Consider the following 19635-nt stretch of genomic DNA (forward strand, 5'->3'; position numbering starts at 1 on the left):
TCACCCTAACCCTTGTTACTTGAGCTGAATCTTTAAAGTCTGTAGATTCAAGTCTGGACTCTTGCTGGGCCACTCCGCGGGTTTAATATAACTTAAACCCTCGGAGTTTAGGTAATGTTGGTAAAATTTAAATATTTCTCTAAGTCTACATGTGCCAGGGGTGTGAATAATTGGAATAATAGGCAGTCAGCAGAGTTATTATCATGTACTGATTTGTAAACGTTATGCACAAGCATGGGAATAGAGCTCAGCGCTCTCACTGCACAGTATCTCAGTATACAGCTGGATATGCAAATATGAGATAATGAGTCAGCTCTAGCCATAAGCCTAATCACAAAGTCTAGTTTTGAAGAATAACGTGTCTGCCTCTTGAATCAGGCAATTGCTTAGTCTCCAGATATTTTCCTAGAAACTCATAGAACTGTATGTACACATTTTAAGAGCAACATACTTGATTCTGATGAAATGGGACTAGGCGACTACGTCGAACACGGGGGAGAAAACAGAGATGCGAAAACCTTGTCATTCCATATGTGTCAGGAGTTTCTGAGAAACTCAGGAGAATTTTTTTCTCCAAACACAACATACCAGTAAATTTCAAACCTAATAATACTGTCAGACAAAACTGGTTCATCCCAAAGACAGAACACCCAAAGCACAGCTGAGTGGCGTTGTGTCTGTGGTCATGTGCAGCTCAGACTGCTCAGACTTCTACATCGAAGAAACTAAACAACAGCTACATAAATGCATGGCACAGCATAGGAGGGCCAACAGCTCGGGGCAAGATTCAGCCGTCCACTTGCAATTTAAGAACAAAGGGCACTCTTTTGATGACAATGATGTCCAGATCTTGGATAGGGAGAACAGATGGTTTGAAAGAGGGGTGAAAGAAGCCATTTTGGACAAAAGAGAAAAGCCATCACTAAACAGAGGGAAAGGATTGTGCTTCCAACTCCCCAGTGTTTACAGCTCAGTCCTCCAACATATTCCAAAGAGATTACTTCAGCAGTCTTATCATGATTCAGGTGACCAAGTACTCAACTCACACCTAGCAATAGCTTCTAATGACCCAGGACAGTGGTGGGTGCCTCATTGATTTGCATCTGACTTAGAATGCACCTAGGAGGATGGGCCTCCATCTCCTTTAAAAACAGCAGCGCTCCAACTGCAGGTTGCTCAAGTGCGAACCACCAGAATTGACAAAGACTCCTGGACAGGTGTTGAAACGTTTTCAGATAGACCTGAGCAAAGGTCCGGTGGCCTCCGACTTAAGCCAGTGGGTTGACGCAACAACCTGGACAACTGAGAATTTGCACAGGCTTCACTTTATGATCAAACATTACTATTCCTGCCCATTACTACTGGAGTAGTAAGAATGGACTGGTGTTTATTTTACTCATTTCACATTTTGTTATGGTTTTTATGTAACACTTGCATTTAAACAGTGTGGCATTATGTGTGTTTCTCTTATGAACATTGGTTTCACCTGATTTTAGGGACTAATTAACAACGACTATTTTTTTTAGACCCCCAATAACGAAAACCTACGGTTTTAAAGAGAATGTATCGTTCGGTTTCAGAATCATGATCCTGGCATCTTGTCAGTCTTATCAAAACATGAGCCGTTGATGTTCCCGATGTCACTTCTGATATAAAGCAAGCCGAAACCAAAAGCAAACCTCTTTTTTTAGGTGTTGCATTTCCAACTTTCATGTTCATCTCTCCCTGACACCGTTCTTGTCAGTCTCGTTATTTCTTCGTACCATAAAGTGCTATCACCTCTTGTGAGTGATTGTAGCTAATGATATCGGGATCCTACTGATCTTTTCTGGAAAACTGAAGCCCTATCCACTAATGAACGCAGTTTCTGTTCATGCAGGTTACTGGGAAGTGAACGGCTTCGGTTTGCTGGGAATCTATAAATCTGACCTGGATGCCATCGGAGGAATGAACACCAGGGAGTTCAGAGAACGATGGGGAGGAGAAGACTGGGAGCTCCTTGACAGGTCTCTTCTTCACTGTCTGATGATTGCATTTTGCTGGACAATTAATAATAACTATTATAGTTATTCACTAGGGTTGTTTTGATTCAAGTTTGAAGTTATTTTATTTTATTTTTTGTCCTTTTTTAACTTCTTTTCTATGTTTGTGTTTTTGTTGCCTGACTCTAGATTAAACAGAGAATGCTACTTTGAATATAGCACCCACAATAGATATTCAGTATGGAGATTACGGCAATTTGGCACAGTTGGGTATAACTTTGGCTAGAAAGTGGAAAAGCATTTCTAGTGTGATCCTGTTAAAGGTTGCAAAAGACTAACCAATGGAATGGTTGGATGAAATTCAATTCAATTTTATTTATATAGCGCCAATTCATGAAACATGTCATCTTGAGGCACTTTACAAAGTCAAATTCAATCAGATTATAGAGATTGGTCAAAAAAATTCCTCTATAAGGGAACCCAGTTGATTGCATCAAGTCTTGACAAGCAGCATTCACTCCTCCTGAAGAAGTATAGAGCCACAGGGAGAGTTGTCTGCATTGTCCATGGCTTTGCAGCAATCTTTCCTTAAAAGTCATATATCAAAGATTGTGGTCAACTTTGAAGCATCTTCAAAGTTCACAACTGAATTCAATTTAGAATCTGCTGGTGAAGATTCTCAGTCATCCAGGTCATGGTCATTCCAAAAAAAGGTAAAAAACAAAGCAACTGGACTTGTTATCCGTAGTTAAAGACGTTTCGCTTCCTCCCCAGGAAGCTTTCTCAATTCAAAAAGTCTGGAGTAATGTGGAGTAACAAGCTTTATACAATTGGCAAACAAAGGCCTTGTAATGACTTAGATAACATGCAAATTCAACAGTTCTTATAATCTGCAAGTTTTCTAAGTAATTTCTCATACTCACGCACTACTCCCAGGGTGTCTTTCCCAAATTGGCGTGCAATATGCTGGTGAATTTGCATATTATCTAAGTCATTACAAGGCCTTTGTTTGCCAGTTGTATAAAGCTTGTTACTCCACATTACTTCAGACTTTTTGAATTGAGAAAGCTTCCTGGAGAGGAAGCGAAACGTCTTCAACTACGGAAAACAAGTCCAGTTGCTTTGTTTTTTACCTTTTTTTTGGAATCAATTTAGAATCCTTTTAATTTTGTAATCACGTGCTCTCCATTTGATGTCTGCTCTCCAGGAATTTAAAGCTGGAAGAGATGGACATCAAAAGCGCACCTGTAATCACAGTGCAAGGCGGTTCTATAAAGCACTGAGTGAATCAAACCAAACTTTTCAGATTTTCTTTTGTAGAAATATTTTTAAGAATCGGGTATCTCTTGCCCTGCCCTTTTGCAGTTATGAACCGTTTTGTAGAAATATGAAGTTGGAACACTGAGCTATATAATACACTGGAGTGCTAATCACCGTCTGTTTGAACGAGTCGCTTTGAAGCCACCAGCCGCCATATTGGTACTCCCTATTTCCCCCCAGTAACTAGGGAATATGTGCGCTACAGCATCGAATAACGAGGATTTTCTCATGTTCAGGGGGAGCTTAAAACTTTTAAAATGTCAAATGCCATATAGTTTTATGTTATGTTCTAAAAATATCATGTACTGAGAAAGTCATGTGCTGAAATATTTTGCATTTTATTCATTTAAATATATATGTTTAACATTTATAAATATATAAATAGCAATATACAAAAACATATATTTACATATGTGTATACATATATATACATATATACATATATATAGTGCGTATACTTAGACTTCGACAAACTTTAATGTCATTTTGTATGTACAAAGTGCATACAAAACAAGATTTCGTTGCATACAGCTTACGACAGTGTAATGAGACTGTATTATACATATATAATACATTAAAAAAAGAATATAATTATTTCTTTTTCTCACAGGCGACTAAATTATTCTGTGCGTGCAGAACTAAGTTGATTTCTAGTTGAAATAAGGGACACTTTAGATAACTAACCCTAAGCCACTTTTCCTACCTGACATCATTTGTATTTACATACAGTAATAACCTATTTTAAAGCTCCCACTCTGCTGCTGTCTGCTCCAGGATCCTCCAAGGTGGGCTGGAAGTGGAGCGCATCTATTTGAGGAACTTTTTCCACCACTATCACTCCAAACGAGGCATGTGGAACCGGAAGATGTCAAGTGGCCAAATGTGACCTCGCCAAGTTGCCACCCCACCTCGACTTTGCCACGCGTACAGCGGTGGACGCCGAAGCACTTTATGGCTGGACCACGCTGTGTTAAACCTGCTGACCAGCAGAGAAAAGGGACCTCAGACCAGTGGCTGACTTCATTCACTCAGGCTGTATGATGAATGTGGTGACGGATGAGCTTAGTGTTACCGAGATTGCTGCTGCTCCGACTTTATTCACTGGATTTGCTGCTGACTACTACGACTGAAGCAGGTGATGAATGGTACTGATTTAAGCTCCTGCTGTTCGCCTGCTGTTCACCTGCTGGAGCGCCCAGGCTGCAAGAAAGAAAGTGACTTGGTCCAAAGATGAAACCGAACCTAAATCCGCACTCCTGGAATGTATGCAAGAACACACAAGTGTCCTTTTTTTTGGGGGGGGTTGATCAGCCTTGCACATGCGTCCGAACTGAGAAAAATGGTGGGAATTCATATTTGCTTTGTGTAGATCTGAAATACAACCGTTGTTTTGAAAATGAGTTAATATTTTAGTTAATATTTAAGAAATAATTCTTAATTTGCGCCTGTCTTTGCATTACGTTTTATTTCCGGCCTGAGCCGTATACCTCAGTTTGTTTATTAAGTGAAGTGCCCTGTTCGGTGGCCTCTTTTTATTATGTGGTGTCTAACCAGCTGTGACTAAGATTCAACTAGGGGACAAATCATTTATGTATTTAAATTCCAAGGTTATGTTATTTTATTATTTCATTCTTGAAATGTGGAAGTCCCATTGTTTTTTCGACAAAGAAAAGCAGAGGTTATTTATCTGATCCTTGGTTGTAAAAGCATTTCTGATTACTTTATGTACACTGCATCTCACCAAAGATGACATCTGAGAGAAAACTTGGTTGGAGGACCAATATTTATTTTTAAACATTTATTAAGAAGTAGCATTTGATGTTCAGTTCGACAGCCAGTAGAGAGTCTATTAAAAAACACAGTGGAAAAAACTGCAGATTTATTTATATTTGTGATGACATGGTATTCTTTTATTATTCATTCTGTTGTATAATTTAATCAGTTTATTTTATATAAACACAGCTGGTACTCAGGCAGGCTATTAAAGAAACTATATTTATTATAATATCAAGTTTTTATCCCATCTGAAAAATGTTGGAATTTGTATTAGGTGTTTCCCTGGTCTGGATGAGCATGGAAGAAGAAAATGGAAACATCTTTGTATTGTCTCCTATCCCACTGAATTGTCCATCCGTCCATTTTACTAACATCCAGCTATTCATTACTCCAACATCCACCATCCATCTTTAGAACCTGATCAGCATGGAAATAGCTGTCAGAGATTTTTTTTATTTTTTTTTTTTTAGAAGCTTTTGTATTGTCCACAATTTGATTCAGGAACAGTATGGAATTTCTGGTATAGAAAAACACATGGGAACCTTTTTTTATAATGTGTAAAATCAGGCAAATGACTGCAATTCCTTTTTGGTAAACATTCCAATTTAAATAAATCTTTGTGCCATTCTCGTCTGTCACTTAAATCTGATGGGCATCAAACTGTTAAGCCTGTAATTTGGATTAGTTGAGGTTTTTTTTATCGACTGAGGCCAGAAATAGTCTTCTTTTTCTTTGTGTATAACACTGATGGTACTGTCATCTTTTGCTTTTAAAGTTGTCTCAGCCTTAAAGGTTGACATTTTCCTTCTTGTTGCTGCTCGTGGTTCACTGTTGTAAAAGTTCAACGTTTAGATGTACTTAATTCTCTATGCTGGAAATCCTGCCTTAATGTTTTTTTTTTTTTTTTTTTTTTGTTTTTTTTTTCTACGGTCTCTTCTCTCAGGGACGTGTCACACTGCCTTTACAAACCCAAGGGGAAATTTTTACAAAATAAAGAAGAATGTTTCAGTTAGCTCGGTGTCATCATATTTTTTTTTAAAACTTTTTAACGCTAAGGTAAACTTTTGGGGGGGTTGTTTTGAGGCCATGATTTAAACCCCTTCACCTTCCCCAATCCGTCATCCCTCTAAGCTGTAACGCATTCTCCTCTGTTTGCTGGTGGCCCAAGCTCCATTTATTGTTTTTAAGTTAATCGCTAGCTCTGGGCTTTCCCTATTCTAAAGCTACTTGCTTCATCTAACACACCGACTGCTGAAGGTTTAACACTGCAAAAAGGGAACTTAAAGTAATTATCACGGTCTTAAAATGACAGTGATGTGTGACAATGATTTGTCTTTGATTTGAGCAGGTAAATAAGATTATCTGCCCATTGAATGAATATTCTTACCCCTAAAATAAAATAATTAGATATACTGCACTTGAAATAAGATGATAAAGGTGAGTTGTTTCTATTTCATGTTATCCTATAGGACCGGTTGCAGAACGATGTATTAAAACATTGATTCCCAAACTTTTCAACCACAACCTCCAAAATAACAGAGCCAGAGACTGGCGGCTCCTTTTTGGCACAGGCTTTTTACGCAAATAAAGTGATAAATAAAGTAGAGAATAATTTCATTAGAACTCTGTGCAGTCTTCTGCACTGTATTAGAATGAGGAATGTTCGGCATCTTGTAAACTTTACAAGAGGCTGAACATTCCTCATTTTAATTTTACAATGTAAAGTTATACTTTAGTATCGGTTTCACAAATAAGGAAATGCTAAATCTTTTTGGCACATCACCATCCAATTATTATTAGTGTCAAGACTTTTGACACAAACTATTGCGCAAATGACTGTGTGACGTTATTCTTGTAATATTCCAAATTTATTCTCATATTATTATTATTTTGCCCTAGTAATACCATGAGTTAATTCTAGAAATCTTTACTGTTCTACACCTAATATTGCTTTATCTCGTAATTTACCCCATGTGGAATTTTTTTTCCATAATTAAAGGCAAAAAATGTGCTATATTTAAAAAAATAAAATAAAAAGTATATCGCTGACATTGTAATGTCAGAAATTTGGATCATCTCGTTGCCCCCCGGGGGGTCCAGACCCCCATTTGGTCGCAAGGGGTGCTGGTGCCTATCTCCAGCTGTCAATGGGCGAGACAGTCGTGTTTTTGGACCGTGGGAGAAACCCGGAGTACCCGGAGAGAACCCACGCATGCACAGGGAGATCATGCAAACTCTATACAGTAAGAACCAAAGCAAGGGTGGGACTCAAACCCAAGACCTTATTGCTGCTGGAAAGGCAACAGCGCTACCCATTGTGCCACTGTGCAGCCAATGAAGGTTTAGATTTGGTTCCTAAATGGAGATTTATTTTTGATCATGTTGTTTCTTAAAAAAAAAATAGGGTCCTACATGTATTTTACTTAAAGAAAAAAAAATGCACATGTTTGTATATCTTAAACACCAAACAAGGGCGGCTCTTCATTTGCAAAGTGACCAAAATTAAATGTCATATTTACCCGCGTACAGAAGGCTTTTTAAAGCAATGCCTGCCATTCATGCAACGTGTCACACCCTCTTTGTATGTAGTCTGACAAACCTGTCAGACAAAGCTCCAAGAAAAAGAGCAGACTCATGCATATGAGTTAATAGCTTTTTTTTTTTTTTTTTTTTAAAGGATATAAAGGTAAGTCTGGGGCTGAGGGCCTTGCCTCTGTCCAGCACTTGTACAGATATAAGGTCAGAAAAAGAGCAGTTGACATCTCTGCAGGCCCCACACATTCTGGAAAGTAACTGTTTAGACCTTTACCTTCAGGTCTGCACTGCAGAGCACTATTTACAAAAACCAGCCGCCACACAGACACTTTCTTCCCTTAGGCTTTCTCTCTGAAGAACATTTTACAGACAGAGCAATCCAACCTTGTCTTCCTCTTTTATAGAACATTGCATTATACATATTTGCAATAACCCTTTTAAATGTTTTGTATATTTGTATTTAAAATGTTGTCAGTGAGAGCAAATTTGAACCAAGGTTAAATTCCCTGTTTGTATGGACAAACTCAGCAATTAAAGCAGCTTCTGATCTCAGTAAATTAGAGTTTGCATTGCAATGACGCTCGTTTGTCTGCTTAGAAGTAATTTGTTTTACAAAAATAACAACCTCTAAACAGGTATCAAACATGCTTTTCATTAAATGCACATTTCTGTATTAAAAATTGTGTTTTCCAGTTGTTCTGATCTAATATTCTAATCTTCCAAGAAATTAAATGTTGTGTCTTCACTGACTGTAAATCATCACAATTAACAGAAATAAGGAATAGAAATCATCACTGTCCGTGTAATTAATCTATACAATGTGTTTCACTTGGTGAAATGACTTACTGAAATAAATGTAGTTTGAAATATTATCCTAATTTGCTGCAATGCATCTGTGTGTGCCATGTAGAAAGAACATGCATGTTGGAATCCTGGTTAAGTGCTAAAGCAACACTTTTAAACAGGGCAAGTTATGAGGCAGTTGTAACTGATTTACAGTAACCAATCACACGCCAGCCATTGCGTATACTTAGACTTAGACAAACTTTATTGTCATTTTGTATGTACAAAGTGCATACAAAACAAAATTTCGTTGCATACAGCTTACGACAGTGTAATGAGATTGCAATTGAAATAAACTAACATTACAATATAGTAAAGTGCAACAGTGATAAGAATGTCCAGCGCAGGAAAAAAACAGTTTTTTAAAAAGTGTGCAAAGAATGTTCCACCATGTATATAGTGTAAAGGTAATGGTGCAAAAGTGCTGTACATGATTTTATTGTACCTTATAACACATTTTGAAGGAAAAGCCCAAATGTCCAAAAGAATTATTCCAGATTTTCTTTCTCATCTAGCAAAATGAACATATTCTTAGTTACAAGCCTAAGGCACTGCTTCTTAGGTCCTCAGGGCACATTCTCTTGGCTTTAAATAGGTTCCTGCTCCAGCATACCTGATTTGAATGAACAGGTCTTTAACAGGCCTCTGCTGGACTCAGTGACAAGTTATTAAGGTATTTCTTTCCTGTGAAACAGGTGAGTTGGAGCAAGAGAACACACAGAAAACACACAGGGCAGCATGTCCCACAGGCCACATTTGGGGAACAAAACTACTGCAGGTGAGAATCCCCCCCCCCCCCCCCAAGTTCTTTTGAAGTCATCAAAATGTATAAAATGCTATTTAACATTTGAATTAACCTCTCTATTATGATAATTTTTCCACTTTTTTATGCCACAACCCTTGCTTGGATATGTCAACCTTTATTTTTTTCTGCCTCCTCAAAAAGATTATTTCAGTGAGAGTGAGTTTCCTGATGTGCCCTGCAGGACAACATTTGTTTTGTTATAACCCGGCTATATCAGCTGTTAAAGATGGAACCCAATGTAAATACGCAACAAATCTTTTTCCTGAGAATTTATAAGAGTCCTCTCATTTTTCTTTTTCCAATTTCTTAATGTCTTGTAATTTTAACAGATTATTACAAAGTTTATCATATTTGACTGTGTGTGTGTGTGCATTTAGAAGTGTAGCCTATTTAGCAAATATATATTTGCTTTTTTTTTTAGTTGTAATCACATATTTCACACACATATTTTCAGACGAAATACCTCCATCGACAACAATTCTATTATTCTATTATTAATTCTATTATAATTCTTCCTTTGCGCCATTGTGACGTCTGCAATACCTATTTTACGAGGCGTACCTGAAAGCACCACACCGAAGCCCCCTGAAAACTCATTCATCATCGCGATCACTATCAAGCTAGGCCGCTGTCATCACGTGCTGACGTAAAATTGTTCCCGACTCCTGAAATGTAATGGGACTCGTTCACGTGTAAATCGTTGTTGTTTTTTTTATCCGCTTGTGGATATATCTCCTGACCCTTTCCTGCGCGAGGAAATGGGAACTAACGTCTCGTGTTATGGGAGAAACACGGAGGTCGGGCGAACGGTGGACTGTCAACAACAGCAATAATGTCCGCGTGAAACGACCCTGCTGCTGCCCCAACGGCCGCTTCTCCATATTGTAGCACCGGGTAAGGATATTCGTGTTTCGGAGTGGGAGTGTGGAGCGTGTTTTATTAAAACAGAGAGCGGTCGTGGAAACATGGCCGATCAGGTAACCAGAGCTAACGAGATTGTGACTGCAATGCAGCTCCAACCTAAGTGGCTTTTCAGCCTAGCCTTGTTTGCTAACATAATCTAGCTAACTTGTTGGCGCTGTCATGGTTACGTGTGGCTTTTGTTTTCGCGTTCAGACCGAGTTAAACACTGCATTCTCTAAATAGACAAGGAAAGTTAGCTTATTCAGTGATGGGATTATAAATTGAGGTCAGGTCTCAGGAAGTATTTTGTCCTAGCTAGCCTTCAGCTCTACCGTCGTTACCTTGATGAGCGCAGCATTGCGTTACTTGTCAGCTGTAGGCTTGGGTTATGATTTATTTGTTGTTGTTACATATACGTTCACAGATCCACTATTAAACCATGCCTGGGAAACTAAAGGCCAAAATTGTGGCAGGGCGCCACTTGCCTGTAATGGACAGAGCAAGTGACCTGACGGATGCCTTCGTAGAGGTAAGTGATGATGCGTTCACTGCAGCGATCTTTCTGTTTGTAAACCTTAACACAACCTAAAATGTGTACACTGAACACTCGCCATTAAGTTTAGCATGCATTAGAAAATTTAAATCAGGAATTAGGCAACATACACCTTCCTGAAACTGATAGTTGTTTGTTTCTGGACAAATCTTAGTGTATAACACATAAGGAAATTACACTTACTCCTTTAAATTGCCTACCCTGGGGAACAGAAAGCTAACCTGGATTGCAGCAAAAGTATTTTCTTTAAAGATGGCTCCAGATCACATACACTCATAAACTGTGGCTTTTCTTTTCTTTCTTTTTTTTTCAGGTGTGTGTTGTTTATAAAGCGTGTACCAGACAGCAGTCAAATGACAAAATGTGTGTTCAGATTCAGTTTACTTTCACATCAGGTGATGCCTAAGAGAAGACATGCCGATCTTTTAAGATTTGTTCACATCATTTCTTTGTATAAGGTTAATTTTTGGTATGGCGTGGTATTGTAAATCCCTTTTTTTATGGTCTGTTAGAGATGTTTAAGTTGCTGATGATGTTTCTAGTTTTTCCGGTCGCTTTGTTTCCCATAGGTGACAGAATTAGTTTTGTCCTTCAACATTTGCAGCCCCAATTGTAAAACTTTGATGGCATTGAAACATCGTTGTAAAATCAACATAGAGATTAATTTGAAGAAATAGTTGTTAAATAAGATGTGTTTTTAATATATCACCATCAGGATAACATCATCATGCAGCTGCCTAATTGACATTAGCTAGGAGAGCAGCCGTAACGTCATTAGCATTTGGCTCAATAACATCATTAGAGCAACACAAGGACTTCTCCAAAATGCTTCCCTAGAGCCCTTTGTATATTAGGTTTTTATCCTCACATGATTAAAAACATCAGGGCGTTATTTATTTTCATTTATTGCAATAGTACGTGTAACAATAACAGCAGCAGTTAAATTATTTCATTTGATTAAACATATATTTTCTTATATGTATCACTTTTCTGTAACGATAGTTTAATTCACGTTTGCTTTTTATGACGTCCCTATTTATTGTAAAAAAAAAAAAAAAAGAAAAGTTTACTTTATATATCATAACAGAATATAGTGGTAATTATTTTTGATAACAATAACGTAATAATAAATTATTATTATTTTTTTTATTTTAGTGTAGTTTAATCAACGTTTAATTTCTTCAATATGTTGCAAAGCGGTTGAGATGTCAGGACATCTGTGCAGCGCTATGTTGATTTAAAATCTTAAATGAAAAGGTTTGCTCCGGATTAAAGAAAAGCTGCAAAGCCAATGACTCGACACCGTTGGTTGGTCTTCTCTAGACAGATAACTTTTAACCAACGGGCTTTTTTTTTTCTTTCCATGTTCCATCTATCCTGCCATTTTTTTCTTTCTTTCTTTCTTTCTTTCTTCGTTTGTTCGTTCGTTTTTTTCATGTTCCATCTATCCTGCCATTTTTCCTTTTTTTTGTTTTAGTATTATGTTTATTAAGTATTTTGAACATTTATACGAAGAGAGAAAGAAAATGGAAGGGAAGAAAAAAGAAACAACAACAGGACAAACCTTATACAGCACTGATAAAGAAAACAAAACCGGAGGCATGTACATAAATTATAGCAATCATTTGAGAAAAGTAACCAGCTTATACATAAACTTGAACATGTACAGTACATCATTCGGATTCACATTACTGGTCTTTTAATTTTGAAATTTTAAAGTATTCGAGAGTACCTTCCCATCTTTCTTTTTGGAAAGCTTACAATTTCCCATTCAGACAGTATCTTAATCTTTCTAATACAATAACTTCAGAAAGTAAGTTTTTCCTTAGCTGGATCGAAGGGGCATCACAACTAACCCATTTAAGCATTATCCATTTTCTGGCCAACATCAATAGGAATTGCACAGTCTCTTTGTGAGTATCCAGCTGATTGGGTATGAACCCAAGGAGGCACAGGACTGGGCTAGGGAGAAGTGTTTGTCCTACAGCAGAGCTAATTTCTCGACTTACTGCTTGCCAGAATGCCTCTATAATTTTACACGTGAACTGGACTTCTAAAAGGTATTCTTTCTTTAATTTCACAGGTGAAGTTTGGAAACACAACCTTCAAAACAGACGTTTTTCCCAAGTCCCTTAATCCACAGTGGAACTCAGAATGGTTCAAGTTTGAGGTAAAGGGGAATTTGTAATTTAAGCGGCTTTGGTGGTATAGTTCACGCATATCTCCGCCTCAGCGCAGCTTCTGTAGATCTAAATGATCCGTACGTATCTTGACTTGTCGTGTTGCTGTGCAGGTCGACGACGAGGACTTGCAGGACGAACCCTTGCAGATCACAGTGTTGGACCACGACACGTACAGCGCCAACGACGCCATAGGGAAAGTTTACATCGACATCGACCCTTTGCTCTGCACTGAGGCCGCCTCCGTCATCTCTGGCTGGTTTCCTATCTACGACACCATCCACGGTAGAACACTCGACTTGCGTGACCGACGTGTGCAGAACTGTGACGTGAGCTACCTGGTTACGATGTGCGTGTCGTTTTTTTTTCGGCAGGCATCAGAGGAGAGATCAACGTCCTTGTAAAAGTGGAGCTCTTCAACGACTTGAACCGATTCAGGCAGTCGTCTTGCGGGGTCAAGTTTTTCTGCAGTATGTCTTTTTATTTTTTTTACAATGCATAGAAAATTTTGATTTCTACGGAGCCCTCTAGGGGAGATGGGGAATTTTTTTTTTTTTTTTTTTTTGCGTTACCTCGCAAAGGTTTTTGCGTTAACTCGAGGTATGGCTAATTTATTAGTTGTCTCTTGTCATTCACACACAACAATAAACCGTGAGAGCCAACGTGAGTTTTGAAACTGCAAAGCTTTGTCTCAAGCAGAAGATCAAACGTGCATCTACACAGCTCAGAAAGCTATGGTGCATTCAGGAGCATGGGACATTTCAAATTTACAAGGAAAGAGGCATAAAAGGGAACAGAACTTAACTCATACAGTATTTGTGTTTATCCAGAAAAAGTGTGGGCTTTCTTACACCACTGAATGCTCTATAATTGTATTTCTGTTAATTTTTGATTACGCACATCTGCTAGCTTTTTATTCTGAAAATTCAAATGTCCCATGCTCCTGAATGCATTCGCGAGCGTCAGAAAGCTATGGTGGCAGGCGTGTACTTTTCCGAAACATGCACTTTGCGAGGGAACACAAAAACTTTTGCGAGGGAACACAGATGTTTTTGCGAGGGAACGCAAAAGTATTGCGAGGTGAAAAAAATCCCCATGTCCCCTAGAGGGCTCCGTAGATTTCTTTATCCAGCGAGACCTCAGACGGTTTTAAGGCCCATTCATACCTCACGTAAAAGACGGATACGTGTGGAGTGTTTCATACTTTCTAACCGTCGATTTCGTCCGTACTTTGACACGAAAATTGGGAGCTTACGATTACGGACGAAACGGATCAATACGGAGCAATACTACCGGAAACGGTGGGGGCGCTATTGAGTTTGTAGTACAAAATGTCAACAAAATCACGAAGAAGGTTGTAATTTTGGGCTTTAAACAATGGCGGGATTCGAGGAACGACTTGCGTAGCTTGTCCGCAACTACCCACACATATGATGTGTCGTGTCCGGGGCACAGGGACAAACAAAAAGTTTACTTACGGAGCAAATACAACAAAATCACGTCTTGGACCGTCGCCATGTTTGATCACTGACGAATCATTGGCGCTCAGCACTGCCACCTAGAGGACATATTGGTTATTGCGCACCTCAACGGACGGATGTATGAAGGAGTCAACGGATAGAACGTACGGACAGAAATACGGACTTGTGGGCCAAACGTAGGGTATGAATGGGCCTTTAGAAACCTGCCATAGCGTCGAACTGAAACGCATTGTCACTCGGCCGGCTGTCTTGTCTGAATTTCTCCCGCAGCCACGTCCATCCCGCGGGGCTACCGGGCAGCCATGGTCCACGGGTTTTTAGAGGAGCTGGTGGTGAACGAGGACCCAGAGTACCAGTGGATAGACCGCATTAGAACTCCCCGGGCTTCCAACGAAGCACGCCAGAGGCTCATCTCTCTCATGTCCGGTATGAAAGCCCGCCACGGATGCCGCTCCTTCTGATTTGGAGGGCGGACAAGTTCTGACCTGCGAACGTTAATGCCGTGTTTCTCCTTATTCAGGGGAGCTGCAGAGGAAAATAGGGCTCAAAGTTCTGGAGATGGGTGGGAACGCAGTGGTGGGCTACCTGCAGTGCTTCGACTTGGAGGGAGAGTCGGGCCTGGTGGTCCGGGCCATCGGCACCGCCTGCACTCTGGAAAAGCTCACCTCGGGAAGCCTCGCGAGCGCACACACGCACCCTAACACGGCGCCTGCTTCTAACGCCTGCAATTCCCCGTCTAAAGATGGAAAGGAGTGAGTATAAGCGGAGAACACAGGCATGGGACCCGCACCCCTGTTTTACGTGCAGGTCCGGTTCGCGAGAATGAGGAGGAGAGCTGTGCGTGCATGAGAGGGAGAAAGCGTGGACAAAATGTACTGTATGCTGTTTTTTTTTTTCTTTTTTCACCATTCTTTTCACAGCCCTGTGTGTGTCTCAGTGTTGAGGATCCCTCCGTGTATTTTATGTGTACGTCGTTGTCTTTTGCGTTGCATCATGGGAATAGTGGCACAGGAAACCTGAGACACACACACACACACACACACACACATACATACAGTACACATAAAGCCATCCTCAGCCCCTCTCCCTCTTACCTGGTCCTCTCCTTTAAACTGCACTTGCCTGGCCCTCTGCTCTGCTTCTGCACGTTGCCCGCCGTATTTAGCGCATGTCTTCAACTCTGCTTCGAACGCTCCGCATGTTCGGCTCTGCCTGTTATAATTGGCTGGTTAGTGGGTTTTTTTTTTTTTTAGTTACAACTGGCTACGAATGCATGTGTACTTCTGAGAATGCAGTCATCAGGGATAAGAATATCTTTAGGTGATCATTTTAATGTACAGATTTCCGAAAACCATTTTTGGTGATTGGCCGGAGTCCGAGGAACGACAAGAAGGCAGAGTAAAAGATTGTTGTAACGAATCCATTGTTCCTGCTTTGAGAATCAGCTTAATTTTTGCTTCTTGTGTGTTTAATTGAGATGGGGGGAGTTAAAAACGAAACAAAAAAAATGTAAAGCCTATTTTTTTTCATTTACTGCCTTGTTGGTGTGCTAGATTTAGTAAAATAGACGTTGTTGTTAATTATGTTTCAGTATACCAACATCATTTAAATCTTAAATGAAAGAAAAAGAAATATTCATGCAATTTTCTTTTTGCCATAAGCCTTCGCTTACGGTTCTTTTAAGTGTTGATTACAATGACAACATTTATTTAAGAAAATTAATACATTAAAAACATCCTTTTTTAAAATCTTTGGTGACAAATACAAAAATATATATATTTTTTTATTTAGTTTATCCAGTCAAACATGTTAGTTTGTTTGTTTGTCTTACTGTTTATCTTCTTTTAGTTTAGCTCTAAGAGTTTCTCTGTTTGGGAGCAAACACGTAGCAGGTTAGATCAAGTTTCTTCTGTTTAAAGTTGGAGATGTTCCTACCAGCTGGATTTTTATTGGAATCGGACATTTTTTATTTGATCAGTTCTGACTGGTGAACTGAAAAATCAATTAAAGTGCATCAAAATCAAGAACTTCCATCGGAGTTGTTATTTTTGATGCTTAAAAAAAAAAGAAAGAAAGAAAAGTAGGTTCAAAATCAGCTAAAGGTCAAAGACAATCGAGCTTATTTTGTACTCCTTTCAAAATCAGAATCGGCCAGATCTGGAATAAAAATGGACATTTGTTGTCGGCCAGGCAAAATCCAGATTGGTGCATCTCTACTTAGAATGGTTTCGGCAGGATTTCCCTGCCTTGACTTAAAAAAGAGCAAAAAAGTAATGCTAAAAAATATACCAAGTTTTTTTTACAAATCCAAAGGTAAAAACAAGCTCTTCAAAAGGCTAATGTAAGATTATCCAAGACTTGGTTTACATATCTGACAACGATAAAACAAACATGTCTTAAATCTAATACACTTTAAAGGGCAAATATCATCGTTTTTCTTCTTTCCAACTGTGTTCAGGCTTGTAGCTCACTATAGCAATGTTCATTTTCATAATCAAAGTTGGAAAATGCATTAAAAAAAACAAACAGGGGCATAAAGGAAAGAATGAACAAGGCAGCTGACAATGCAGCTGGAAGTTGCCAAAGAGCGTGTATATGTGATATGTGATAATGGCAGGAAACGTCCAGTTGCTTCTGGAGCTAATTGTAGTGGATAAACATGGACCAAGAACATTTGATTGGTTTGATTTTCATAAAGCAATCAACATGCGGCAGTGATTTATTTTATTTTTTTCCCCCCCCAAAAGGATACATAAAATTGAATGCGACACCTTTTCTTACCGTCAGTAACTTTATGCTCACAAACAACACCCGCTGTTGCCCTAATGCTCTGGCTCAGGGGTCTGCACCCATTGTATTCCAAAAGAGCCACTTTATCACTCGCTGTTGAAAAAGTGGTTATTTTCAAAGAACCGCCATTTCATCTCTGTCTTTAAAGTAAAGAAATGCATAAAACCTTTTACCAAAAGAAGATGAATAAGTTTTCTCCTTTTTGGTATGTTGATATTTTTACGGGAAATTATGACAAGAAAAATGGATCTAAGAGATGTTACAAGTTCTTTTAGTTTCATTCTGTTGTGGTAATTCAGGAAAAAAATAGCAATTGCTATTAAATCTATATTTAAAAAGATTAGTTGATTCTTAAGTTATAAAAAGCCTCAATTGAAGGTCTAAAGGGCCGTTTGTGGCTCCGGGCCCCAGTGTAGCTGCAGTGCTGGAGCTGTTTGTAGTCACTGTTGCATCCTCCCATCGTTTTGGGGCTTGTTTCTGCCCCGGAGTTCAGGTTTCCAGTTATCGGATTACTCTGGGACAAAAAGCCTTTACAACACGCAGTAGTATATATTCAATAGATGTGGAGAAATACCCACCTATTTATTTTGATGAATAGCTCCAACCTTTACCGCATCAGAAAGGCACTCCATCCTTTTCTGCGTTGCCTGTTAGCAGCCGCGCATCAATTCGACATAGTCCTTTTAGGCAGGTTTTTTTTTTTTTTTTTTTTTTGGGCAAGAAATCTATTTATGGTTGCGCCTTTCTGTTTTGTCCTGCTTCTACGTTCAAAAGCAATAAGGAGGCTGATGGTGGACGGTTATTTTTAGGTTTTCTGGTTCTAAAATACGATGAAATCTGCCCTTTATTTGACTTGAGATTGGTGTTAATGGGATAGTTTTTTTTTTTTTAAAAAAGCCTTATAAGAAGAGTTTGTTTTGGCCATTTTTTGTCGTTGTTGTTTGCAATCCCAGCTCTGTACGACTGAGAAGTGAAGATGAAGGCTGTGCATGAGTGTTTTTTTTGTTGTTGCTTTTAACATGTCTTTAACTTACAGACACTTTGTGCTTTGTTTTTGTCAGCAGGGTAAGATGATCTCTTGCTTTTCATTTCCTTTAAGCCTTCTTCTTCTTTTTTTTTTATTTGAACTTAACTGCAATGTTGTCTTGGTTCTCGTGTGCGCTTTTTTTACATTTTTTTTTCTCTTTTTATTTATTTATTTTTTTATTCCTGTCTGCCCACATTTGGATTAGGACATGTCTCACCTATGTCCAAATCGGTCTTGCGTCCTTCTTTCTCTTTTTTCCCTCTCTCTCTCTGTCTGTGTGCTGATCGGCCCAGGTCTCCCCTTGCCCACGGATGTCGCTCCACCCACAACAGTCCAGTGCATTCAGCCTGCAGCTCCCAGAGACTGTCCCAGAATTTCTCTGTCTCTGTCCCCACACTCATCTTCACTGGTACGCAGAGGCAGCGAAGGAAAGCGGTGCACAGGAACACGGCAAAATTTGAAATGGGGCGGGAAATAAAATAAAAAAGTGTTTACTGAATGTTTAAGAAAAAGAAAGGGGGGGGTTATATTTGGATTGAGGGTTAGTTTGCAGGGCAGATCAAACCCCAAACACCAGAATGCAAGGCCCTCATTAGATCCAATACTAAATGGAGATAGTAGTGTCTTTTTTTTTTTCCAGATGTTCATCATGAACAGCAGCATCTAAGGCCTGCTGTGTCTCCACCTTCTCCTGGCCTTTGCTCCACTCTAATGGGACACATGCTTCAGCTTATCATCCTGTTGATTTTTGACCTTTTTGTGTGTTTTGCCACCTTGCTTTTGTTGTTGTTGTGTTTGCGCGCCTTTTCTTTTCGCGAGTTTCCGCCTCCCCCTTTTTTTTTTTTTTTGCTTTCTATGCTTGCTTTTTTTTTTTGTTTTCTTCCTCAGTTACCCCAGCCCATCCATGGCACATGGAAAAAACACACCTCACCCAACGCAGACATGTCACACATTAAAAAACGTCACCTTTTCCCCGCTCGGGAGCAACATCGCACATGTGACCACACACAGGAGGGACCCTCCGAGGGTTCGAGGCGGTGACTGACGAGTGTGCGTGTGTGTCATGTTCTCCTGGCAGGCCGGTATTTGGTGAGGATCTGCCCTCGTCCTCCGGCCCGCCCACCCCTTTCCGAGCCCTCCCCACCTCCTCCTCCTCTCCTCCCCCCTTCTCTCCCTGCAAGCCATGCAGCCGTCAGTCCTCATCATCAGACACAGACCTCAGTTTGACGCCCAAAACGGGTAAGAACACTCTGCCCATACCCCTTCCTTCATTCTCATCACGCTGTACCCCTGACACCAACTTCTGGTGCTGCTACGGTGTTTATTTTGTTCATTCATGTTTCATTTCTTCCTTTTTTTATTTTACACTTGTTTTTTTTTGTTATAACACTTTTGCTGTGAATTATGTTGTGAATATTGGTTTAGCCATACCCCGCTTCC

At 39.5% G+C, this 19635-nt stretch overlaps 2 protein-coding genes across 26 annotated transcripts in view; both read left to right on the forward strand.

Moving 5' to 3' along the window:
* b4galnt3b (beta-1,4-N-acetyl-galactosaminyl transferase 3b) overlaps positions 1–4705 on the forward strand; it is a 38724-nt gene extending 34019 nt beyond the window's left edge. The window contains exons 19-20 of the mRNA XM_036150197.1: positions 1880–2006; positions 4077–4705. Coding sequence (XP_036006090.1) covers positions 1880–2006; positions 4077–4188 — 239 coding nt within the window. The 3' untranslated portion in view covers positions 4189–4705. The remainder of the gene's footprint in view (positions 1–1879; positions 2007–4076) is intronic.
* Positions 4706–9825: 5120 nt separating this feature from the next.
* The window catches only part of c2cd5 (C2 calcium dependent domain containing 5), a 39354-nt gene continuing 29544 nt past the window's right edge, over positions 9826–19635 (forward strand). For 13 of the 25 annotated variants that reach the window (XM_036150235.1, XM_036150245.1, XM_036150253.1 and 10 more), the window contains exons 1-8: positions 9826–10155; positions 10589–10693; positions 12801–12887; positions 13011–13182; positions 13272–13367; positions 14649–14804; positions 14899–15130; positions 19274–19434. In XM_036150235.1, the coding sequence (XP_036006128.1) occupies positions 10604–10693; positions 12801–12887; positions 13011–13182; positions 13272–13367; positions 14649–14804; positions 14899–15130; positions 19274–19434 (994 nt within the window). In that variant the 5' untranslated portion in view covers positions 9826–10155; positions 10589–10603. Of the gene's footprint in view, positions 10156–10588; positions 10694–12800; positions 12888–13010; positions 13183–13271; positions 13368–14648; positions 14805–14898; positions 15131–18417; positions 18605–19273; positions 19435–19635 lie in introns of those variants that run through there. The other 12 variants (XM_036150312.1, XM_036150282.1, XM_036150319.1 and 9 more) reach the window with 5 other exon arrangements.

Source organism: Fundulus heteroclitus, chromosome 2 (genome assembly GCF_011125445.2).
Source record: "Fundulus heteroclitus isolate FHET01 chromosome 2, MU-UCD_Fhet_4.1, whole genome shotgun sequence".
Lineage (NCBI taxonomy): Eukaryota > Metazoa > Chordata > Actinopteri > Cyprinodontiformes > Fundulidae > Fundulus > Fundulus heteroclitus.